At 38.6% G+C, this 26,072-nt stretch overlaps 1 protein-coding gene across 1 annotated transcript in view; it reads right to left on the bottom strand.

Moving 5' to 3' along the window:
• Nucleotides 1–26,072, bottom strand: part of Apoltp (Apolipoprotein lipid transfer particle) — a 668,275-nt gene that overhangs the window by 615,924 nt on the left and 26,279 nt on the right. Inside the window, exons 5-8 of the mRNA XM_067142082.2 lie at nt 23,381–23,496; nt 19,514–19,635; nt 18,837–18,971; nt 14,146–14,365 (exon numbers count right to left, since the gene is read on the bottom strand). Of these exons, the coding sequence (XP_066998183.2) occupies nt 14,146–14,365; nt 18,837–18,971; nt 19,514–19,635; nt 23,381–23,496 (593 nt within the window). The remainder of the gene's footprint in view (nt 1–14,145; nt 14,366–18,836; nt 18,972–19,513; nt 19,636–23,380; nt 23,497–26,072) is intronic.

Genomic DNA, 26,072 nt, shown 5'->3' with positions numbered 1-26,072 from the left:
GAGAAGAATCAACAAATAAATCTGGTGACAAGAAAGGCTTTATTCTCGATCCGACTATCATATTCGAGACACATGCAGCATGACCTGAGAAAATGGATGAAGAGAAGATACAGAAATACATAAGTACAGTCATTAAGTTCTGAGACTTGACGCCTGGAGGATAGGCACCCACAAGACTGTATGTTGCACAAGATGCTGCATTACACGGCATACACCAACACAGAACCACATCAACCCACAAGATAGTTGCCATTGTCCATTAACAACTTAAACAGAACCACATCCACCCTCTAAATAGTCGCTGTTGGCCGTTACGCACATTTGCCAACGTTGGTATAGCTGCTGGAAGCACCGCTAAAAGTAAACACCATGTTTTGTCTCCAGTTATTATCCGGTTGAGAAAAGTTGGATCATCGTCAGCACTACTGATGAAGTCACCACAAATCATCACGCGATAATCACGTTGGTCTTGCGACAGGATTCGTGGCACTCTGTGCTGGGTAACACGAGACATGTTGAGGTCATCCGTCAGAATTTTGTGGCAAGTACCATGGATGACCCTATTGCTGCTACAAAATTGTCTACCGATTAGGAGCGGTTAACACCCACCAACGTTGCAACTTCTTGGATCTTGCGTTCCATTCCAACTGTTTGTGGCCGTCCAATACATACATCATCTTCCAAACTGTCCCGTCCCTGCACACAACGTTGGTGCCACCTAAACACAACAATGCGAGACTCAATGCGTCTTCACCGTAAAACCTGCTGCATCATTTCAAACGTTTTGGCAGCAGTTTTGCCTAATTTCTGGCAGAACTTGATGTTTGCCCGATGCTCAAACTGTGACATGTCAAGGTCCGACGGGCGCATTCAAATCACCGTCACAACAACGACCGTACGCCTGCTTCCAGCGCATGCACTCAACTGTCTCTTGCAGGGACGAGAGACTAACTGACATAATACCATACCACGGCGCCACCTATTCGTTACAGTGCACCACAGCGCCATCATGTGGTCAGTCTCAGAACTTAATGACTGTACTATGTATGTGCCCATATTACAAGGAGAAGTACAAGTTAGAAGATACAGCTCAAGCTGGGAGCACACGGAACTATTCCCAAATTGCTGGTAAGAAACTGAAAGCTTTAATGTCCATCTCATAACATCACCTCTATTCCACAAGTTAGGAATCCAATTGTTCTGTATTCATTTTATGTTTAAGAATTAACTATATATTCTTGTACCAAAATCAATTATGAACTACATTTTTTTCATTTTGTTGCACTGTCACTGAAATCTTGATTGGTATTCTTAGTCATTTTTGGCAAACTCAAAAGAAAAACAATTAAAATATCTTTGTTTCCTCTCAATATAAAATATACCATTTTTACCCACATAATTTTTCTACCCTTAATTCTGAAATGGAAATTTGGGGAAGAATAAAAATTTGCATAATTTTCCTGCCATGATTATGTGAAAGTTTTCCTTCATCAGTGCATTTTCTATTATCTTTCCATGAAATGTGTGGTCATAAAAAACCCTAAGGCTCTGGCTAGACAGGCAGTTTTAAACCTGACATTTGTCTGTTCAAAAACCCAAGAAGTATGCACACAGTGGTGTGCAATATGATGTGGCTAGACACTACAGAAGTTATCGTGCAATATCGAAGTATAAAGCTGTCCTCAAGGTCGAAGCGCAGACAAGCAACAGGGTGAATCAATCCACCACTTTCTCTGTAGTTTCTGTTCCCAATGTAATCCGACAACTAATAACAAAACATTCACTTCTGATGTTATCCTTAATTCTGTCATGACTTTTCAAAATAGATACTATTTTTTTTTTTTTTTTTAATGAATGACGGTCCACAACAAGGCTCTACAACAATGAAACACCTATTCTCGGAAAATCCGATGAAGGAGCGGGGGTGGTGAAATAATTGAAAAATTTATTGAATTATTTATATGCGGATACTTATATCTAATAAAAACTAAAGTTGTTACAGACGTGAAAATTTTTATGCGGATCTCCTTTAAAAACAAAGTAAAACGCGTTTTGGGGGGGAAATAATCTTGGGGGCGGGAGTGAAAAAGAGTTTAATTCCTTTATGAGGACAAATATCTCAAAAACTGAAGATGCTAGAGTCGTGATAATTGGTATTTAGAAGATCCTTTACTGTTAAAGAAACAAGTATTTTTGCCAGAAAGTTGACTTAGGGAGGGGGGATGGGGAGATTGTGAAAAGAAGTGAAAAAAGTTGATTACTTTTATGGGGATATTTGCATCTCAAAATTGAAGGTAACAGACGTTAATACTGGTATTTAGAATCTCGTTTAAACATAAAGAAACACCCCTTCTTTTAGTTTTTTTGGGGGGAGGGGTAAATCAAATTAACAGCGGCGGGGTGAAAAAGGAGTTGAAATCAATTGATTTTACTGTTCATAATGCACGTATTAGGAGCCTCCGTGGCTCAGGCGGCAGCGCGCCGGCTTCTCCCCGCTGGGTTCTGTGGTTCAAATCCCGCTCTCTCCATGTGAGATTTGTGCTGGACTAAGCGGAGGCGGGACAGGTTTTTTCTCCGGGTACTCCGGTTTTCTCTGTCATCATTCATTCCAGCAACACTCTCCAATATCATTTCATTTGTCATTCATTAATCATTGCCCCAGAGGAGTTCGACAGGCTTCGGCAGCCGGCACAATTCCTATCCTCGCCGCTAGACCGCTGACCCGGTCGAATGACTGGAAACAGGCAGTAGATTTTCAATGTACTTATTCTGATCATAAACCGATCATTTTTAATCTTTCCGGGGTTCGTTTTCAAGAGCCATCTTTTCCTTTGGAGAACGTTCTTAGATTACAGTAGATTCTCCTGGCATATAAATAAAAATTTAAACACATCTGAAATAAACGATAGGAAATGCTATTGGCGGTGCAATTGTTCACCTCTATAATAAGGTCAATAATGCCCAGAAGTATATCATTCGTATTGCCAGAAATCCCGCACACTTGCCTACGTGCGACAATGGTGCTGGTCACATAGTCAGCAAAGACAATGGCAGCAGATGTAATTTACCGCCAAGTAGCGGTCTTGCATCTTGCTGTGAGGTTCTGAACGTCAATAATAATAATAATAATAATAATAATAATAATAATAATAATAATAATAATAATAATAATAATAATAATAATAATAATAATAATGTTCTGGACCGTCGTCAAAATGTGTGGACCGCACTGGAAACGGGTCCTGGCCGGGTAATGACTACAAACAGAGTCCGGCCGCGGGTTCACAAGATGACACCACACCGGATCTCCTTAAGGAAACGATCCATATTAAAAATGCTTATAGGAAAAGATGGCAAAGATTTAGGGACCCAGCTGACCGGGTGGAATACTTGGACCTAGCCCGGGAAGTACGAAATTGATTGCTGGAAAGGGAGATTGAAAAATGTGAGGAACTTTGCCGTAATCTCTCAGAAAACGAGTCAGATCGCAAATTTCGGAAGATTGTATATAAAACGTTAAGCATTCAATTATAAATTTCAGTATAATACCGTAGCAAAGCACGGGTATCTTGCTAGTATATATATATAAACAAATTGTTTAAATGAAACATGTAGACCTAACATTTACCTTTATCTTATCATTTCCAAGAAACAAAGTACAACTAACTTATTAACAGAGTAATTCAAATATAAAAATAAAATTATTTTACCACAGCAATCTAATACTATTTCATGTGGATTTAAAGCACTCTTGAGATCAAAAGTAATTAACTTGTGTCTCTAATGCAGGCGAATATAATGAATTCCAATTAGTCCAGGTCTATATTCAAAACAGTTTTGAAATTTGAAAACAAATCAGTCATAGGCATCATAGGTTTCTTACTTTGAAATCCTCTGAGGAAATGTTCAACATCTTAATTTTGCCTTAAGTAGCAGTTTCTTCACAGCTTCTCTAAGGTATTGAAGGTTTTTGTTATGTTTTTTTTTCAGCGTAGGCCTACTATTTCACAGATTTGTCAATGTGATCACATCTTTTAAGAGCTTGATCAACACAGCATCCATTTTCCAACCAACTTATTGCAGTGAACTTGTAAGGAAATGTGGTTCTTGTTGCTATGTCTAAATATTTAGCACGTTGAGCAGGGCTATCTTTGAAAAGATTGTGCAGAGATCTGAAAAGATTTAAAATGTCCCAGTCAATTTTGGAGATCCCAGTTTTCACGGCTCAATTCACTGTATGCAAACTGCATATGGCTATATCAAGAAGAGATTTGGCCTCGGTGTTCAGCACTTGCAAATAATTTTCAAGTTTTTAAATAAAACTGAGGGTAACATTCGGCCCATCCATTGAGACTTGCAAAATATTACCTAAAGATACGGACAGTCCATGTATAAATCCATCTAATAAGTGATCTGCAGTTACGCTGCCTAAAAATACAATATTCCAATACCTTGTTGCAACTTTTGAAGATTTACATCCCTAAACCTTACACACAAGTCCATTTGTCCTCTTTGAACAAATTTGTCTAAAGATTCATCAAAACGAACAACGTAGTCAGAGCATTGTTTTAAGTCATTTTGCAAACTTTCTTTAAAATATAGGGCTGATCCATTATTTATAACATAGGAAGCCTTAGTCCTGCTCATAGTAAAGTTTGAGCAATTTTACTGTCTGGGAACATTGTTTTGAATGCTGTGGAGGTTTCATCACAAGAGCTGAGAAGCATCTTTGCAGTGACAACCTGGAGAGCCAATATAGCTTCAGCCAATATAACATTATCTTTATTCATATTGCAAGTCTTAAAACTCCTTTGACTTGTTCTTGGCACTGCTAATTACTTTGTAGCTGTGGATATAGTGCTAACTCTTGTCTGCGTATCTTCAAGTTAAGATGAAGTGCAGGTATTCTTTACAAAGAAAGACATTGTTGGCTGGGAAGACTTAGATTTCATGTATCTTATATGAGCAGATCCTTTAGCATGAGTAGTGACTGCTTGATTGCCCATATTACTATGTTTGAATGATTTACAACAACAAACTTTACAATATGCTGAAGTTGTATCATTTACCAATATGTCCAACCAACCACTCAGTTTGGGAAACACTTTACTGTCTAGCCAAAGTTTATTAAATGTACACTGCTTGTAAGACAATGTCATGAGTTTCAAGAAAGCATCCTAGAACTGAAATAAAGAAGAATAACATAAATACCTGAAAAGGAAATTCTATAATAGCCTGGATTATGACAGGCTAGATCCTAAAAATGATAGGATTATTGAAAACCTTCCTAGGAATATTAATGACTAGGAAGCATGGCACAAACAACTGAACATGTTAATCAGAAAATGCCAACCCTCATTGCAATATGTATTTCAAAATATGCTAGCTAAAGTAGCAGAAAATGACATATCGAACAGCTGGACACTGGACACTCGCCAACTAAGAAAATTGAAAATTTGAAATGGAATTCTTAGTTGAATTAACACAATTATTTATTAGTCATATAATAAATTTCCTATTATTTTAATGTAGATTTCCTGCAAGCCGGGTGCGGTTGTGTATGAGCCTACTCCAGTTTGTTCTATCCATCCACAGATGCTGCTCATATATGCAACACCAGTTCGCATCTCTAATTTCAAGGTCCTTCATTATCTGTTTTTCCCAAACATCACGAGGTCTTCCTCTTGGTCTCTTCTCAGGAACATTGTAGTCAAAGTATGTTCGAGGAGTCCTGTGAGGGTTCATTCTTTTCATGTGACCATACCATTGCAATCTCTTCACTTCTAGAGTCTCCAGCAAGCTTCTTTCCAATCCAAGTTGTTGTTGGATATCCACATTCCTTATTTTATCCATTTTTGTTGGAAATTGCCAACTATATAAGGAGGAAGGAAATGTCCTGGACTATTTCTGCATATTAGGCCACAATATAGCAGGAAATCTACATTAAAATAATAGGAAATTTATTATATGACTAATAAATAATTGTGTTAATTCAACTAAGAATTCCATTTCAAATTTTCAATTGTTACCAATTATATCCACCTGTGACTAATTCAAATTGTTACTAATAAATCACTTGTGGTAAATATACATCTGTGATAAAAATGAACAACTTATGAATTAAGTGTGACCAATTATAATGATGGTAAAAAAAATTGTGAAGAATTCTGCTAAATCTGATACAGCACATATAAGGACATGTATACAACAATGATTACATCATCATCATCATCATCATTTCTTTGCTCCAGCAAGCCGGGTGTGGTTGTGTATGAGCCTACTCCAGTTTGTTCTATCCATCCACAGATGCTGCTCATATATGCAACACCAGTTCGCATCTCTAATTTCAAGGTCCTTCATTATCTGTTTTTCCCAAACATCACGAGGTCTTCCTCTTGGTCTCTTCTCAGGAACATTGTAGTCAAAGTATGTTCGAGGAGTCCTGTGAGGGTTCATTCTTTTCATGTGACCATACCATTGCAATCTCTTCACTTCTAGAGTCTCCAGCAAGCTTCTTTCCAATCCAAGTTGTTGTCGGATATCCACATTCCTTATTTTATCCATTTTTGTTTTTTGTACACAAGAACAGAGAAACTTCATTTCTGTTGCCTGAAGACGACTCTTTATTGGTCCAGTAAGTGTTGCTGCTTCCAGGCCATACGTCAGTATAGGTACTAGATATATTTTGTACAAGCTGATCTTGGAAACTAACGGAAATGTTTCATCCCAAAGTATTTGATGTACAGCGTGATATAATTTGGAAGCTTTCTGTATTCTGTTACTAATCTCTTGATGTATGGTACTGTCTGATGACAGAACACTACCTAAATACTGGAAGTTGTCTCTACAATATCCATCTCCTCATCTCCAATTCTTAGATGAACAATTGGAGAGTTTCTACTCATCACCAAGCCAACTGTCTTCGTTTTGCTGATTTTGAGACCAAAGGTTGTAAAAGCTTCATGCCAGAGATCTAGTCTAGTTTGTACTTCTGCTTCTGTCTCACCCCATACCATTACATCATCAGCAAAAACTAGGCCATTAGTTGTTGGATCCTTTCTCTTAACCGCTTTTAAAACTTCATCCATTATGATTATGAAGAGAAGTGGTGAAAGACAACTTCCTTGCTGGACTCCACTCTTCGTTTCAAACCAACCTGACCTTCCATCCTGGACCTGAACACAACACTTGGTTTCATCATATAATCGTTGTACTCGTGCTATGATGTCATCGGGCACTTTCTTATGGCACTAATTCTCCATTGCTGGAGGGACTGCAGAATAAAGAACATACTGCAGCAACCATAAAAGGTTCATCTTATGTAACATGTCAAAATCAGTAAAAGTTCAGAGAAATAATGTTTTTAAAATTACTTTTTCCCACTACTCAAAAGTGAGCCACGACCAACCACAGTGATAAGAATATCTCAAGTCGGAGGAAATAAGTAAGCTTCCATGCATATTACAGACTCTCAAGACTCGAGTAAGGTGAAAATGGAAACCTACAACCTGTTTTCCAGTCAGTGACCGGGTCAGGGATGGTATGAATGAAGCCACCGTCTTGCGGTGAGGATAGGAATTGTGCCGGCTGCTGAAGCCTGTTGCACTACTATGGGGCAATGATTAATGACTGACAGATGAAATTAAATGATATTGGAGAGTGTTGCTGGAATGATGATGATGATGATTGTTGTTTAAAGGGGCCTAACATCGAGGTCATCGGCCCCTAATGGTATGAAATGAAATGAGACGAAATGTTATGACAAATTAAGAGACCAAAATCCACCAATTAACAGAATTCAAAGTGTGAGGACAAAGAATGTATGTATGGATGGATGGACATGAATTTAAAACGATCAGTGGAACCGACCCACAGTGCCTCACATGCACAGAAGCTGGCACAAAACAATAGTATTACTGACCAAGGGACTGCTTCTATAGCACGATGCTGAATCGATTGTGCTTGTAGTCGAAACGGATCCAAAATCAAGGTCATTGGCCCCTCGTAATGGTACTTATCGCTAGGAAAGCAGAACCATGCTATTTGTCATTTGGCGATACTAATAAAAAGTAGCATAGACTCGCGGCATTCCACACATTATGGTACTACTCATAGGTAGTGTAATGCGCACATGTAACACAGACTTATGGTGTTTCGCACACTGCGGCGCTATTTACAGGCAACGCAAACCTATAAAGGCAATGCAAATCTGTGGCGTTCCTCACATAAGAGGACTAACTACAGGGACCCGAACTATCCTGTGGTATTCCTCACATAGTGGGAACTAAGCATAGGCAATGCAGAACCATGGTATCGTTCATCCCATGGTGTTGCTCATATAGGGGTACGAATCACAGGTACTGTACGACTCTCATCCTGATTCACACACTGTCGTTACTAATCACAAACCGATTGCGCACCTAACATAATGGTACTACGCGCAAGTAAATGCGACCCATGGTGTTCCTTGCGTGATGGTACTAATTACAAGTAGTCTCATGGTTCTAATTTGATCATCCCTTGGTTGCCCCTTTTAGTAGCCTCTTACAACAGGCAGGGGATACCGTGGGTGTATTCTTCACCTGCATCCCCCACCCTCAGTGGGTTTGCTGGAATGAAAAATGACAGGGAAAACCAGAGTACCTGGAGAAAAACCTGTCCCGCTTCCGCATTATCCAGCACAAATCTCACATGGAGTGACCGGGATTTAAACCAGGAACCCAGCAGTGAGAGGCCAACGTGCTGCCGCCTGAGTCATGGAGGCTACTCGACTACGGTATCCGACCATATTAATTATTTTTATATACATAAATAATGTTGTAGGTTTTACGTCGCACTAACTACTTTTTCCATTTTTGGAGATGCCGAGGTGCTGGAATTTTGTCCCCCAGGAGTTCTTTTATGTACCAGTAAATCTACTGACATGGGGCTGACGTACTGGACTATTGAACCTGACAATTTGGGCTCAAAAAGCCAGTGCCTTACCCGTCTGAGCCACTCAGCCCAGCTTTTATTTTTTTAAACTTTGACTGGTGAGCAAATGGGAAACCATGGAAAACCGTCTTCAAAGCTGCCGACAGTGGGGTTCGAACCTACTATCTCCTGAATGCAAGCTGACAGCTATGTGACCCAAAATGTGCAGGCACTTGCTCAGTATTGAAGTAATAGATTCGTGTTCGAACCCACTATCTTCCAAATTCAAGCCAACAGCTACACGACCCAAAATGTGCAGCCACACACTCAGTATTAAAATATCAGACTTGTGTTAGGGAAAGAAACAAGTTCAATTCCTGTCTGAAAGCCCAGTGACTAGCACCCAGACAGATGTGCCAAAAACCTACTTGGTGACACAATTATTAAAAAAGGAAAAAAAAAAAAAATCTAACCCTTGACATAATGTAGAATTTTTACAAGTATAAACATTTGTTGAAATTCATTCCATCTTCAAGTAGAGCTGTTGGAATGTACTCTGCCTACTTTTAATTGTCATGGCCACTCTGCTTTATGACTTCCACAATTTCCCTAAACATCAAGCAAATGCAATGTGAAGATGGTCCCTTGAAAAAGTTCACCGTCAATTCCTTTTCTGGTACTTGATCTAATTACTACAAGGACGCTAACATGAAGATCCATAGATGTGACAAAGCCATCTTTTCATGAGGTACTATTTCTTGAAAAATGCTCAATCGAGGATTTAGCATTGATGGGACTGAAATTTCCGGACAGTTAATGCAAGAAATATTTTCTTTGAGGAACGGATAACGCAGGATTTTAAAAGCATGATTTAATTAGGATGCTCATGGGATCACATAATTTGAACTATGGTAATAAACCAGAGAAACATTTCTGGGAACAGATACCGTGTTTGCTCGCATATAACACACAATTTTTTGACAAAAAATAAGTGTGAACATTTTTAGTGCATAATATATGCGGGGATTTGTGTGGGAAAGATCGTATTCCAGAAAAAAACATAAAGTTTGCATTAGGCTATTGAAACAAGACAACTGGCATAATTACCCTATTCATTGTCACTGCCTTCAGTATCCGAGCTATTATCACGTGCATCATTCTGGTCATCATCTCATACTGCATCATCCTGACTTCTGTCCAACGCGTCTGCGATGTCTGTCTTCAAGAAACTCTTCACAATAACGTCTGTCAACACCATAACACATGCCCGCCATAACCCAATCACACAGGAGTTCAACTGATGGCATCTTTATTTTGCCTGCTGGCGTCAGCTCATGCTCCCCTCCTGCCATCCATTCGGCGTAGAATTTACGCATGTTGTCCTCGAAGGGCTTGTTAACAGAAACATCTAAGGGCTGTAGACAATGTGTAAGTCCACTAGGAATTACAACAAGATCAGTTTTCATATCCTGAAGACGTTTCTTCATGTCTTCCACCAAGTGTCCGCAGAAACCGTCCCACACTAGCATTGCTGGGTGTCGAAGAAGTGCGACTGGCCATGCTCCCCACCCCGTACGGACCCAGTCCTGGACAAGAGCTGTATCCATCCATCCTTTTTCTTGAACCAGTACTTGAATGCCTGTGGGAAAATTCACTTTAGGCACTGTTTTTTTTTTGAAAATAACGCATGGTGGCAATTTTCTTCCGTCTACGGTTATTGCTAGCATGACAATGCAACGCTCTTTTTCACACCCAGTTATACGTACAAGCAGGCTAAATTTTCCCTTCTTGTTGATGGTGGTGTTGCATGGCATGTAAAGTTTATCAGGGTTTGGTCTGCATTGCCAATTTGAGATAAGAGGTAATTGTTTTTCTTCCGCATTGCTTTCACATGGTGATGAAAATCTATAATTTTTTCGCTGAAATCGCTTGGCATTCTCTGCATTTGCAGACACAATCCCTTTCATGTCATGAATCTACGGATCCAACCCCAGCTAACTTCCAGATCCAAACAGCTGATTCCTCCTTTAATCGCTAGTTCGCACACTTTGCGAGATGCTAAAGTCATCATTTCACAACTCTGTACCGTAATGAAGCAACTTGTCTTCCAGCTCAGGAAACTTGCCAGTTTTTGGGCCTCTGAATGCCTTACGTGTTTGGTTGGTGGTTTCTAGAGCAGCTTTCTGTTTACGCCAGTAGCGAACATTAATCTCAGTTACACTGTATTCTTGACTGGCAGCTCTATTACTATGTTCTTCAGCATATTTTATCACTTTAAGTTTAAACCCAGCCACATAACTCCCATGTTTCTCCATAACTTAAAAATCGACCTACACAAGAAAACTTAACTGAGAAACAAAAATGAAACTTGAAGACAGAATACTGGTACTTGTCGACAATACAACAGATGGACGATACCTAATACCGTGATCACTTGACTGCTTGGACAGGGAAACACTCCCAGTTCACATGATCAACTCTGCAAGACAGGTAGCGATAAGCATATTCATAAAGATGGAAGAGTGAGAGGGATGGCTGAGTGTTACTGACTGGCTAGGAATGTGGCCTTGGGGAGGCAGTTTGCGAGTTAGGTATTTTTGTTACCACAGCTAGCCTCAACCGTTCTGCAGGTAGAAAGAAATGCAGCTCCTTCTTGTACTGTCATGTACAAAGTACCATAACAGCAATAGGTACAGTCCCAATATTTAGAGTAGGCACGTCCGCGGAATATTCAAACTTTTTTCGTGTATGTACCGTATGTCTTTATAATGTCAGAAATTAATACAAGTTACGTGAGGGGATTTTTTCCTACAATTTCAAATGTTAAAAGGTGTGAGATATATGCAGTGGCGAGTTATATGCGAGCAAATATGGTAATTGTAGTTCCATTTTATTTCCCCAATTGCTTCAGGTTTAATGGTCCCACGCACTTGCTTAGAAATCAGATTCAAATTGTCCTCAACATGAGTAAGCCACCCGGTCAGAACTACTGTTCACTGCTCTGAAATAAATGGCATAAATGTAACAGCAACCAGAATTTTCACGTACAGTTTTCAGTGAAGCATTCAAAATAATTGTACTCAACAACAATGACAGAATGAAGATTTTGTTTGGTTAATCTCGAAAATTTTGGGTACATGTCGAGACAATTCACACACTACTCACTGTCTCTCAAAAAATTGGGGTCTCAATACATTTGTCTTTGCTTTAATATAATAGGATGCGAGGCTTACAAACCTGGGACATCAGAATGCAGAGGTCCGTGGTTTCCCATTTTCACACTGGGCAAATGGGTTGTACTTAATTAAGACCACGGCCACTTCCTTCCCACTCCTAGCCCCTTCCTGTCCCATCATCACCATAAGACCTATCTGTGTCGGTGCGACGTAAAGCAACTTGTAAAAAAAAAATTTTTAATGCAGAGGGTAAAGTAGGTCTTAATTTCATCCTCATTAGTGTCAAACCACTCTACACTTCTTTTTCCATGTAGGTCTGATAATTGCTCCATAGCATAAATATTTGTTTCCCACACAATGTGGGAAACGACGGGTCCATAACCTTCAAGAATACAGACAAATCCAATACACAATTATTGAAATATTTGTGTCTCAGTTTTCCTGATACCACTGGAAATCCTGTCAAGTAATGAATAATTTATGGTTATCTCTATTAGTAACACACAGTCTCTGTTTTAGTTTCGTACGCGGGGCTTTAGGCAGTAGCAGCAATTAGGAGGGCAGTCTTCCCCATACTTTTTGAAGAAAATATTAACATTTTTTTGCATTTTAGTGGGCTGAAACTAGGAGTTATAGGAATTATTTAAAAAACTAATTTGTACAAGCCCTGTTGTCTTATCAGCTACTTTTTCCTTTATTTTATTTAATTATTAGCGGAAATACGCACAAAAAGTCGTTCATGCCGGCTAACCGATTTGTATAGCGCCACAGCACGTACCGGTAGTGGAGACTCTGCATGTGCTGTGAGGAAGGGTAGCAGTGGTATATTGGTATTCATTTATTTATTTGCCAAGGTCATGGACACTGAGGTATGATTCACCCGCTTGCTACGCGCATTTGTCAGTCTGGCAGTCTCTTTAGTGTCTGTTAGTTTCTTAGTGTGTAGTCAAGTACTAAATTATTTTAATTGTTTAATCACGCCATGCTTCTATTTAATTGTAATAAATGCGTAATATTGTTCCTTTGGGGAAATTTTTGTTATGTAGTATTGAATCAAGATCTTTGAAAAGTATTATTATTGCACTTAAATTGGTAAACTGTCAACCTGTATCGCTCTGTCGAAATTTGCTCAGAGAGCATAAAAAAACTTACCATTTTCTAGCTTGTTTCGTCAGTTTTGATGTATATAACTCCCCATCCCCTCCCTTGTCCGCTATGTCCCATAAACACGGTACTGTTTGTTGTCTGTATATTTTCTTTGCACGCACACTTTTAGTTCCCAATCACCGCTACTGGCTTTAGGTACAATTTCACTGTTACTCATATCAGATGAAATATCACTTTCACTTCAAATCTCTTCTTCAATGTTATCATAATCACCATCACTACCCTCTGAAAATAAAACACTTTCAATGAACTCAGCAACAGCATTGCTGTCACTTGCTTAAACTATACTCAGAGCCGTGGCTAGGAGAATGACTGACATCTGATGAAATATTTGTGTCTTCAGAGGCTACTATCAGGCAATAAATAACAGTGCAAATTCTTAGGAGAGCTGTAAACAAACCACATTCCTGTTCTATTCACAGAAGTTTGCAAAGGGAAACCCTTGCAGGGGTGATCAAAATATAAGCTAGTAGATACGACTTGGTGCAGTGCATGAATGCCTGGTCATTTGAGTTTAAGGCCTGGCCAATGCTCGCATGAACATCACGTCAAGTGAGTTAAGTGGGGCTTGATGGAACAGAGTGCCTTGAACATCAATGATGTCAAAAAATAGTGGCCTGATATCCATACCTGTCAACTGAACAATCGTAACAGCTCATATTAATATTTTAATTGCATTAATATTATACATACAACATAATGAGGATACTTAAATTTCCTGCTATTTCATTGTCTGTAAATTACAGTTACCATTCCTAACATTTTCCTCTAGTTCCCTGAATTTTCTGACTGAGTGACCACTCTGATAAATGTAATGTCACAACTAGATGAAAACTCTTCCCAGTACTGTCAATTAAAGCAGCTCATAATTTCAAATGTAACTTATTACCTTCTCCATGGACATCCTATTCTTATCCTTATGTTGGCATCCTTGCATTAACATGTTCTCTAAATACTTGATTAGGGTATATGTCTGCTTTTCATCTTTACAGTTGGCATTCCATTTGCAGTAAGTATGCACAACAGATGATATACTGAGATAATACTGCGCATCGGCTTCCTTCGCCGTCAGAAGAGGAGTGATGTAAGACAGCGTCTGATTATCAGGTCTGTAAGAAAAAGCGTTACAGTACAGATTTTAAGACTTGTAAATCTTCTGAAATATTGAAAACAAATGTCTTGCTTACAAATATACCTTTATTCTCTTTCTCATCAGAAATTTACCAGACCAACGAAGGGCTACATCATAACCTAGTGGAAGGAACTCTTTCTTAATTTGCATATTTAACTTTATGACCACACAGTACTTTCAGAGTATGTATGGTACACGTTGAAGAGATTTAAAAAAAGATAAACTTTTTAAATAAGAAACTGTATTGATCAAATGCACCTGATCAATACTTTTACACAAACATTTTATAGCACATGTTCTGGTCCTATTTGGACCTTCTTCAGCTATCAACATTGAATAAAATTAATGGAGCAAAACAAAAAAGACATTAAGATGTGAACAAGACAACACAATATCATAACACTAAACAAAATATTATTTTAATGGTGGATCTTGAAAGTTTAAGAGAAGTTAGAGACATCATGTAGTTCCAAAATAGCACAAAATGCTCATTCCTGAGTTAAATATAGTAAAACATATTATAAAACTGTTAATATTGTCAACATATTGGAGCAATATGTTATTAACTCATTTAAAAATTATAAAGTAAAAATTACAAAGTAAAATGTTTCGTATGACCTTGTCAAAATAGAACGGAGTAAAAAAAATGATGCAGACTGCACATTTGTCTGCTGTTCCTTAGAATAGGGTCTGAGAAAAGCAAAACAAAGTTTCTCAATGAGTGCAGTGACTTCATATTCAATATGGATCCCAACTGGATATAAAATGCCTGGGTTAAGAAAAATCTATGTTATACCTGGCAGAAAATTCTTCAATCAAAATAAAACATGTCTGAACACTTAATGAATCATATTTTTGAGAGAGATAATATTTAACTCTTTTTTTTTTCTTTACGTCGCACCGACACAGATATGTCTTATGCGGAGATGGGATAGGAAAGGCCTAGGAAGTGGAAGGAAGCGGCCGTGGCCTTAATTAAGGTACAGCCCCAGCATTTGTCTGGTGTGAAAATGGGAAACCACGAAAAACCATCTTCAGGGCTGCCGACAGTGGGGCTCGATCCCACTATCTCCCGATTACTGGATACTGGCCGCACTTAAGCGACTGCAGCTTAATGTTCAACTAGAGGACCTGTGTTGCTCCACGGCATTCATTATGAATACATGAGATAACGTGTCTTGATATGAAATTGCTCCATGGGTTGCCTGGGCACTTTCTTGAACGTTTATTTTTGGATTTATATTACTTGTTAATTTTGTGCCAAGTTAATTTTTTCAGATTTCTTTGCTGTGACGTTGATTGACATTTTACGAACTATCTTGTCGTTTTATAGTTACTGTTGTGTGTTTAGTTAAAAGTCTTAGTTTTAGATTATTTTGTTTCGTGTGAATTTTCAAAGGAAAAAACATGTTAAATTGTGAAATATTTGTTTTATTATTTACTGTACATTGATCATTTTCATGACAAAATTATGTAAGTAATGTTATCTGTCTGTTAATGCTATGCTTAATTACTTAGATAATTTTTTCATGAAAATAATCAGTGGAAGTAACAAAACAAATGTTTCACAATTTAACATGCATTTTTATTTGAAAATTCCAGTGTTCCATAAATTTTGCCGGTCAGTGTAAAAGAAGCTAGAGAGCTGGATACAAACAGAGGATTATGGAACCATGAGTGGTGTCTTTAAAAGTAGGAAAGATCACAATATTAAGATAAAGTTGGAATTCAAGAGGACAAATTGGGACAAATACCGTATTTTCTCGCATAATTAACGCCCTTGCATAATTTACACATCCCAGTATTTTTGGGTCCAAAGTGGAGAAAAAGAAACGTACACTTCTTCGAACATCCATCATGCAGCTCCGGATGCATTTCGAAATAAAGATATCAACTACTCAAGTAACAACCTCCTTATTGAGAAACCGGGCATTCCAAATACTGGGCAACGTGCTGTTATCAGTTGATAGCAAACCACTGCACTAATTCAGCGAGAGGATCAGCGCAGAAGTGACTAGCGATGCTCTATTCCAGTCTGGTACAAACATATTTTACGAGTGTTTCGGGTACTGAACATGCGAATTCTGTGATCTCAGAATTGTTTATTAGTCCACAGTGAGCAAGTATTCGAGTAATACTGCATCATATAAACTCTCGATGATCAGTTACGTCGAAACATATGGGAACAGGGCAGCGGACCGCAAGTATTCATTGTTCAAATGCAATGTGCTCTTCCTAGGTAACAGAGAAGTGCACTTCAAGCGACTAACAAGTCTCACAAAGCATTCTGCGGACCAAAAAGCGGCAAGTTTCCGCAAGTAGATGAGGATTTGCTCAAATATATGATTTTGTTACACTATGTTGGATATGCCATATCTCACGAAATGCAGTGTTTTAAAGAATGAGAAATGGCTGCTGTACATGGAATCAGTGTCTCGGATTTGAAGGTTAGCTGTGGCTGGATGATTAATTTTATGAGGAGAGATGGACTTTCTCTTCGACGAAGAACAATATTATGCCAAAAAATGCCGAATGATTTCAACCCAAAAGTAATTGATTTTCATCCAAAATAGGAACCGCAGGTCAGATGCCAATCAGTTTCCATATGCCACAAAGTTGAACAATCGATAAGAAAGGGACATCGAGTGTTATAATAGGCACTAACAGAAGTGAAAAATAACTGCATTGCATGCTGTAACAGCTGATGGTAGAAAGCTTCCACCTTACGTTGTTCTAAAACAAAAAACAATGCCTAAAGTAAAATTTCCGCGAGGGATCCACGTTCGCGTCCAAGAAAAATGGTGGATAGACACATCACTCGTACAAGATTGGATTCAAATAGTTTGGGGAAATGTAGCAGGGTCTCTCCTTTGATGCCTGGCCCTTCTCGTGTTGGACAATTTTTTTTTTTGCTCCGGTATGTCATTATTATGTACTTGCATGAATTGTACTTTTATAAGTTCAAGTTTATCTCATTTCACATCGTATTGTCAGCTCGTAATGGGGAGAATATTTTCCATTGTCGGTACTTCAAACCCACGTGTCCAACTTATCTGATATACAGTACCTTATTTGACTTTTCAGAAAATATCTCATGCCGGAATTTTAAGCCAAATGATGATAACCACAAATGAGTTGAACCAATTGCGTTTATATTATATTTGATGTATCTTTTATATGTAAATGAATTGTAAATAATTTTTAAATATCAAAATTCCTTGAATAATTTATGCATCCAAAGTTTTCGCCTGTATTTTTCGTCAAAAAAGTGTGTTAATTACGCAAGAAAATACAGTATTTGTTTAAAGGAAGGTGAGATGGTTCAATAAATTTCCAACTTTCTTTTTGCAATCATTTAAGAAAAGGCTAGGAAAATGACAGATAGGGAATCTGCCTCCTGGGCAGGAGGCAGATTCCCTAAATGCATATCAGTATTGATTGATTGATCGATTGATTGATTGATTGCGACTGACTTAGTTAATTCGCAGAGACTTGCAGACTGAATGCTAAAAGGTGTGACAGTGTACAATTAAGATGCATGTATGAGATAATGATCCATGATCCAGCAACCAACCACATTTTCTTATGTATGTGCCTTCAGTATTTATTCAGTTGGGTTCAGCAAACAGCATAAGTCTGTTATCTGATGATAGTGCAAAAAAAAAACAAATTTGTTAGGGTGTACCCAAGGATGGATTGATGGATTGATTGATTGATTGATTAATTGATTGATTGATTGATTGATTGATTGATTGATTGATTGATTTTCAAAGAACAATCTGAGCCACAGCTAGTTATAGTGCAATACAAGTCTCTTGCTTAGATAGCAGGGGCAGTTATCTTCAGCCCAAACTGTACAATGTTGTAACGACAGTACAGTGTGTAGGGTAAATATCTCCTTGTTCTATTGCTGTCACTATGTAAATAATGTATGAAAGTACAATTTATGTTAATACAGGCAAATATCTCTGGAAAAGATGTGCTTTCTACTGAAACCTCAATTTAAGGTAAACCCCCATTTAAGGTTAAAAATATCAGGTCCTTGTAAAAACGTTAAATAGGGGTTCTACTGTATATAGATAATTTTGATAATTCCCTTAACCATTTCTACATCAATATTATGTACCTACATTATTTTTAAGCTAAACTTTAATTATCTGTGAATTATGTAAGTGAACGAACTGGAATAATTGTTTGTATTTCCCTTAAATGACACTAAATCCAGTATGCTTTTGAGTTCTTCAATTAAAAATATATGAACTAGTCAAAGAGGAAGGAGGAAACATATACCAGTAAAATAGTTCAAACTTTGAAGATATAATAATGTGTTCTTTTTAAATCAATTTGCTCATTGTTTTCTTATATGCCATTGAAAATTTTAAATTAAATGTATCTCAAATAGCTAAAGTGTTTGCAGGTCCATTGTTTGATGATCTAATTGTACATACCTTGGAATGAACGCTATCATGAAGAGCCACTCGTGGATCAGATCTTTTGGAATGGTCCCATCAAGGATTAGGTCCCGCATAACAGCTATTGCAGCATTACTTCCCAACAGTGGAAGAGCATCCAAAACATGTTTCCTGAAAACATACATTTTCCTTTTAAGGGAGCAAGGTTGCAGTTTTATATGGTTGTTGATATTGTACTCATAGCCACTTGGGCAGGGTTTGGATTTGAGATTCTAGTGTAATTGACTCTCACTGGTATACTCAGCCATCATCCATGGTTCATAAAAAATCAGGATGTGACTTCTGGAAATCTTTAACTACAAAATATTTGCATGGAAATCCATGGAACAGCTAATCATAAGTTCTGAAGCAATAAGATGATAACTTGTGTACTACAGGAATAAGAACATAAGTATTTCAAGTGAAGCAACTATGTCCTCTCCACCAATGATTTCATTAAGATGTTTTACGACTGGTCAATAACCGAGTGAAAAGTTTCACTGTCCTCTTATTTGGGAAAATCTAGATGGCAGTTTCTTGTTTACTTCTTCAAACTTAAAATTTATTTTCAACAATGTTTACATTACAACAATGCTGATACCATGATGATTCTTTGATTAATTTCTCAACATATTGGGAATCATTAACCATAATAAATAATTTTATATATATACCTTCCAGTGCTGCACATGCTTGGTGCTCTGGTGTAAACTTGTGTGAGGGCAGGATATGATAATAATCTTGCTGTGTGGATGAATTTTGTGAAAGCATCAGGAAATCCCTGTTGTACCTCATCCTGAAACACAATAGAGCTATGTTTCCTGAGAATGATATACCAATAATTCTTTTAATAACATTTAAATAATTGGGCAAATACATCTAGTAACACTCACTGTGTGTGTGGTTTCTTTTGTTTTTTAAAATGGAAAAGAATGAGAAAGACAGGCAAGGAGACAAAGTGAAGAAAAATAATTAGAAAATAATGTGAAATGAGAAAGTAGCAGATAATGACAACAACAACAACAATGATGATGATCGGCATGTTATGGAAGCAGTGGAGTAAGAGCTAGATCATGGACTATAATTTCATGTGGCTACTTCTAGCCTGGGGCAGCCCTTGTAAGGCAGACCCTCTGACGAGGGTGGGCAGCATTTACTGTGTGTAGGAATCTGTGTGTTATTGTAGTGGAGGACAGCGTTGTGTATGATGTGTGAGTTGTAGGGATGTTGGGGAAGCTACAAACACTCAGTCCCTGAGCCAAGAGAATTAACGGTTTAAGGTTAAAATCTCTGACCCAGCCATGAATCGAACCCAGGGTCCTCTGAACTGAAGAGCACTACACTGACCATTCAGCCAAGGAGCCAGACAAGATCATGGACTGAACAATGTAAACATTTCCATTATGAATTTCATTTAATCACCATCTACCACAAGACATATCAACAGAAGTGCAGTAATCTGACTAAGTTACAGCAACTGGACTCCCCATTTCAATCTCGATTGTACAACTTATTCTAAAGCAGATGGTGTTAGTATTCAGGATGATGCACAGAAATCCAATGCAGGTACCTAAAAAAGAAAAATATTTTATTGACTACAATTTCTTTTGTTTAGAGTTCTTCAACTGTAGAAAAAAATATGCACATAACTGGTATGTATCAGGGACGTATCACATTGAATTACACTTAAGAATCCCTTGCAGTCCTCACCAGCTATTTCACGAGTCATGGGAAGTCAGATGTAAGGCTTTTCAGGCGTTTGCTCTATTAACCAGCGTTTCGTCTTAGGTCTGACACTAGACTCATCAAAGTGGGATGTGTCAGACCCTACCCACTGACGCTGGGGTGTATGCAGGTGAACTTATCAGAAGCCCTATATAAGAGGCACAGTCTGATAACTGCATATGGGAGATAAAACTCCACAATGGAATTATTGCCCACCTAGCAATTCAGAATGGAATTCCATTCATGGGAAGTCACTGGTACATTTATCCACAAGAAGGCAACTCTAAAACAGAGGAATGCAATCCCTCATTCAATGCAGCACATTTACCCTGCTGTTGTCAGTGCCCTATGCAGACAACATGGAGAATGATCAGAACGATGAGATTTCAGTGGACAATGTAAATTTGTGTCTCCATCCCGAAGTGGTGCCGCTCTTTTGAGGCACACCCCCAATGGAGGTCAGCTGCATGTACCATTTTAACCACATATCAGTCCTCCTGCCATTCTTAAATCTCTGGCAGTACTGGGAATTGAACCCAGCCCACCAAGGATGGCAGCTATGAGTGCTAAACATTACGCTACAGAGGCAGACATTTCTATGGAAAGAGGGTGTGATGATTGGTGTGTGGAGAGTATGCACTGTTTTCGAAAACCATGTACAACTGGGTTGAAGGCTGGAAGAATGGTTGTATATCAACAGCAAAGAGACAGGACAGTGTCAGAGATGGCAACCAATGTCAAACAAATGGAGCGGTGATCTTCGACAACAAGTGGATCAGTTTCACAGGCGTGGAAGTTGTCATAAGATTTGTCAAAAGATCCCTGTAGCACACTGTGCAAAAACACTTATAGTTAGAGAAGGTGCTTCCAGGAGGGTGCCCAAATCTATGAATGAAGTGTGAAGAGAAGTACATGTGGATGTTGCAATGAAAGTGCAGTAGACATCATGTCAAACATCGTGTTTATAGCGAGACATGTCTCTATTATCATAAACAGGAATGAAGTTACCCTTGGCTGACAAGCACATGGCCAGGGTATTTTGGGACACAGAGGGCATCACCCTCATTGACTGGCTAGATCTGTTATCAACAACACTGTATATGTGGTAAACCTAAGTGTATTAAGCTTAGGAAATGGGCATAAGGTGTTCTACAACAGGACAAACCATGCTCCCATATGAGTTGAGGAATGACCACCACCATCATCGAGCTTGTGTTACTAGTGGTATCACATCCACCTTACTCCTCTGACTTGACATCCTCTATCACTTGTTTTGAGGATATGAAGACATCCCTGTAGAGAGAACGACTGTAGATGTCAAGGACCTGGAAACAGCTGTCCAGACGTGGGTGCAATGCACTCCAAAAAATATATATAACAATATATAAAGTAAATAAGATCCTCTGCACAGTTTACAAAGGTGGTTTGAAAAGTCCGTGCAAAGTCTGAGAGATGGCACAACAGGCATGTATTGAGGTCATGTTTAGTTAGTAGCATCTCTTGAATGAACGCACACCAAATTTCAGGCATATTGGTCTATTTCTTTGTGTTTGGCATTCGTGTGAATCAAGGAAGTCGAGTGATTTACAAGAAATGGACGAAAAAGAATTTTGTGTGGTGATTAAACATTACATTATGAAAGGCAGAATGCCTCAGGAGACTAAAGAGAAGCTTGATAAACATTATGGTGACTCTGTACCTTCGATTAGAACAGTTTATAAGTGGTTTCAAAATTTTTGGACTGGCCATATGGGTACAAGTGACACCGAACGTTCTGGACGGCCTGTGGAGGTTACGAATCCAGAAATCATTGATCAAATCTATGATATGGTGATGGATGACAGAAGAGTTAAGGTGCATGAGATTGCTAGTGTTGTGGGCATCTCAACTGAATGGCTACATAATATTTTGCTTAAAGATTTGGACATGAGAAAGCTATCCGCAAGATGGGTGCCGCGATTGCTCACGCTTGACCAAAAATGGAATCGTGTGAAGTGTTGCAAGGATGGTTTGCAGCTTTTCCAGAAGAATCCGGAGAACTTTAAGCATTGTTTCATCACTGTGGATGAAACATGGATACATTACTATACTCCTGAGACCGAACAACAATCTAAACAATGGGTTACCAAGGGGGCATCAGCACCAAAAAAGGCGAAGACCGTTCCTTCGGCCATAAAGGTTATGGCGACTGACTTTTGGGATTCGCAAGGGATAATCCTCATCGATCTGGAAAAGGGTAAAACTATTACAGGTGTATATTATTCATCATTATTAGACCGTTTGAAAACCGAGCTGCAAGAAAAACACCCGCGATTGGCCCACAAGAAAGTTTTTTCCCATCACGACAACGCACCAGCACACACCTCAGCAGTTGTGGTCACAAAATTAATGGAAATAGGATTCCAAATCGTTTCACATCCCCCCTATTCTCCAGACTTGGCTCCCTTGGACTACTATTTGTTCCCCAATTTGAAGAAATGGCTGGTGGGACAAAGATTTTACTCAAACGAGGAGGTGATTGCAAACACTAATGGATATTTTGCAGACTTGGACAAATCCTATTATTCGGAGGGGATCAACAAACTAGAACATCGTTGGATGAAGTGTATAAGCCTAAAAGGAGACTATGTCAAAAAATAATTACTCCAAACACATAAGTAGTTTTTATTTTTGCACGGACTTTTCGAACGCCCCTTGTATATAATGCAAAGATGACATGTAAACCATGATTAACTGTAGTCAACTACATTTGTAACAATGTAAGGTAAAGAGACAAGATATTATACAAAATAATGAAGATAATATTTTTTACTTACCATGTTGAGTCTGCACATTTGTTTGATGAGATCTCGGGAAGCCTTCAACTCTCCAGACACGGGTTTGGGAGTCAAATCATGGTCAAATAGAAGTGATTCCCTCCTGGTGATTATTTCTGTAGAATATTTGAAGTGCATTAGAACTACAAATTTGTTGTTATAAGAGAAGACCACATAGTTTAAGAGAGAGTGACTATATTTCTCTGTAACCTTAACAACACAACCTCTACAGTTATTTAATGCCCCCAATGGTTTCAGAGCAGTCTCAGTCTGTCAGCAGTTCCCCACCCACCCTTTAGTACACTAACAAGGAAACTGTCCAATCTGGGCCATGGCTATTGCAATAAAAACAATTATGCAAGTTCATTTTTGTTGGTAAGCAGCGTGGTAATATCGCAGTAATTTATGTTGCTTTTTGGGTATTAACAATATATAGAATCGAAATAAAATAGAAGACTATTTCAAACACAAAATTAATCATAAATAATGTTACTGGTTTTACGTCCCACTACTACTTTTATGGTTTTCTGGAGACATTGGAGTTTTGCCCCACGAGAGTTCTTTTATGTGCCAGTAAGTCTACCGACATGAGGCTGGCATATTTGAGAACATTCAGGCACCACTGGACTGAGCCAGGATCGAACCTGCCAAGTCGGGCTGAAAAGACCAGCGTTCTACCATTTGCTCTACTCAGCCCAGCAACAGAAAATTATACACTGCTCAATTTGGTCATGTCTACAGATTTTCCTAACTACATCGTTCAAATGCATAGTGGGATAGGGATTGGACTTTTCTGCCAATGAAATGAAATGGTGTATGGCTTTTAGTGCTGGGAGTGTCCGAGGACATGTTCGGCTCGCCAGGTGCAGGTCTTTTGATTTGACGCAATTAGGCGACCTGCGCATCATGATGAGGATGAAATGATGATGAAGACGACACATACACCCAGCCCCCGTGCCGGCGAAATTAACCAATGATGCTTAAAATTCCTGACCCTGCCGAGAATCGAACCCGGAACCCCTGTGACCAAAGGCCAGCAAGCTAACCATTTAGCCTTGGAGCCGGACTTCTGCCAATAAGACGTCATGTTGATAAAAATAAAAAGAGGGCTCAACTGTCATCTGGGTGTTTGCAAGATCTCAGTGTCAGCTGAAAGGTACGACTGTCTCTACAATCCAAAGTGCGTGGAAAGTTGGTATGTGTGGAGTGGAGTTTTTTAGAAGTCATGGCTGATCATGTGGACCAAGGTAGGCAATGGGGAAAGCAGCTGTCATTGAATGAAGCCACTCATGCACTTACACTGCTTCAAGAATGCTACTCACCGAGGTGCATTGCCAGAATCGTGGGTGCTGTTCAGAATATGATTTTGTATGTGTAGAAATGTTTCCAGCAGACTGGAAGTGTTGTCAGGTGCTTTGACACCGACCACCAAAGGAGAACTACACCAGGGCAGGATTGTTTTGTGCATCAACAAGCTCTCCAAAACTGCCAAGTTACAGCAAGAACACTACAGGTGGACCTACAGTAGACTTCTGGAGTACGAGTTAGTGATAAAAGAGTCAGAAACAGGCTTAAAGAGGCCAATTTAAGATCCCATGATTGCTCAGACAATATCATGGCATGAGACTGCAATTTTCTGGAGATCACCTGTACTGGCAGCCAAGACACTGGCGTCCTGTGCTGTTCTCGGATGAATCCCATTTCACATTTTATCATTCAGGTGGTTGTCTGCAAGTGTGGAGAAGATGTAGGGAGAGATTTCATCTGACAGCTGTACAATCTACTGTTGTTTATGGAGGTGGATTTGTTACGGTAAAGGCAGGTGGCAATAATCCTTATTAAGATGCTTAATTACTATGTAGGCACTTTGGCGTATAACGAAGGACCAATTTGTTTAAGACACATTGTGCAATGACGTCATGAACTGAGTGTCCCAAGAATGCTTTTCACTTCAATTCTTATTTATTGCAAAGAAGAAGGTTTGTTTTATTGTGTGTCTGTTTTCATTCAATATATGTACGCACATCATGGAGGTATAAACATATAAAAAATTACCAAGTTTGTATTTTGAGCAGTGTGATTCAAAATAGTACAGAAAATTTGTTTGATAAAAGACTTTATAATAACATTCTGTTGTCTATCATCAATTCTGTTCCCCTGTACTGCAAGATATGTCAGTATATGCATGGTCGAAGTCTGAATACATAACAAGAAATCTGGACAGAGGTTTCCTAAATGTTCTTCAAACTGTACTTGAAGTTAACAATGGTGAATGTGAAATGATAGACTGTGAAGAAGCAGCATTTATTACACATCTGCACTGTTCCATGGTCCACTTCCCAGGTCACTCTGTTTAGAATCCACTCTACCATCAATAAGGTAAGAGAAGTTTAAAACTGAAATATATTTAGAATGTAATATATAAATTTGTATGAAAATGTCAAATGAAAATAAGGGTAAGAGTAAAGATATAGAACATGGCGCTCCATTCTGTGTTGCTTTCAGCAGTGACATATCTATGCCCTTGCTGCAATATTAATAACAAAAAGTAAAATAAATGACTATTAGCACACTTTTTATCATACACTGCCAGAAAAAAAAAAAAGCATGCAATATCCTCAATGACAAGATCATTTTATTCACATGTGATGTGACAGGTTCATCACTGCAGGGGTATATGATTACAAATTCA

The sequence above is a fragment of the Anabrus simplex genome, chromosome 2, assembly GCF_040414725.1.
Source record: "Anabrus simplex isolate iqAnaSimp1 chromosome 2, ASM4041472v1, whole genome shotgun sequence".
Lineage (NCBI taxonomy): Eukaryota > Metazoa > Arthropoda > Insecta > Orthoptera > Tettigoniidae > Anabrus > Anabrus simplex.
Note: the sequence above shows the minus strand (reverse complement) of the source record. Positions and strands in the feature narration are given on the sequence as shown.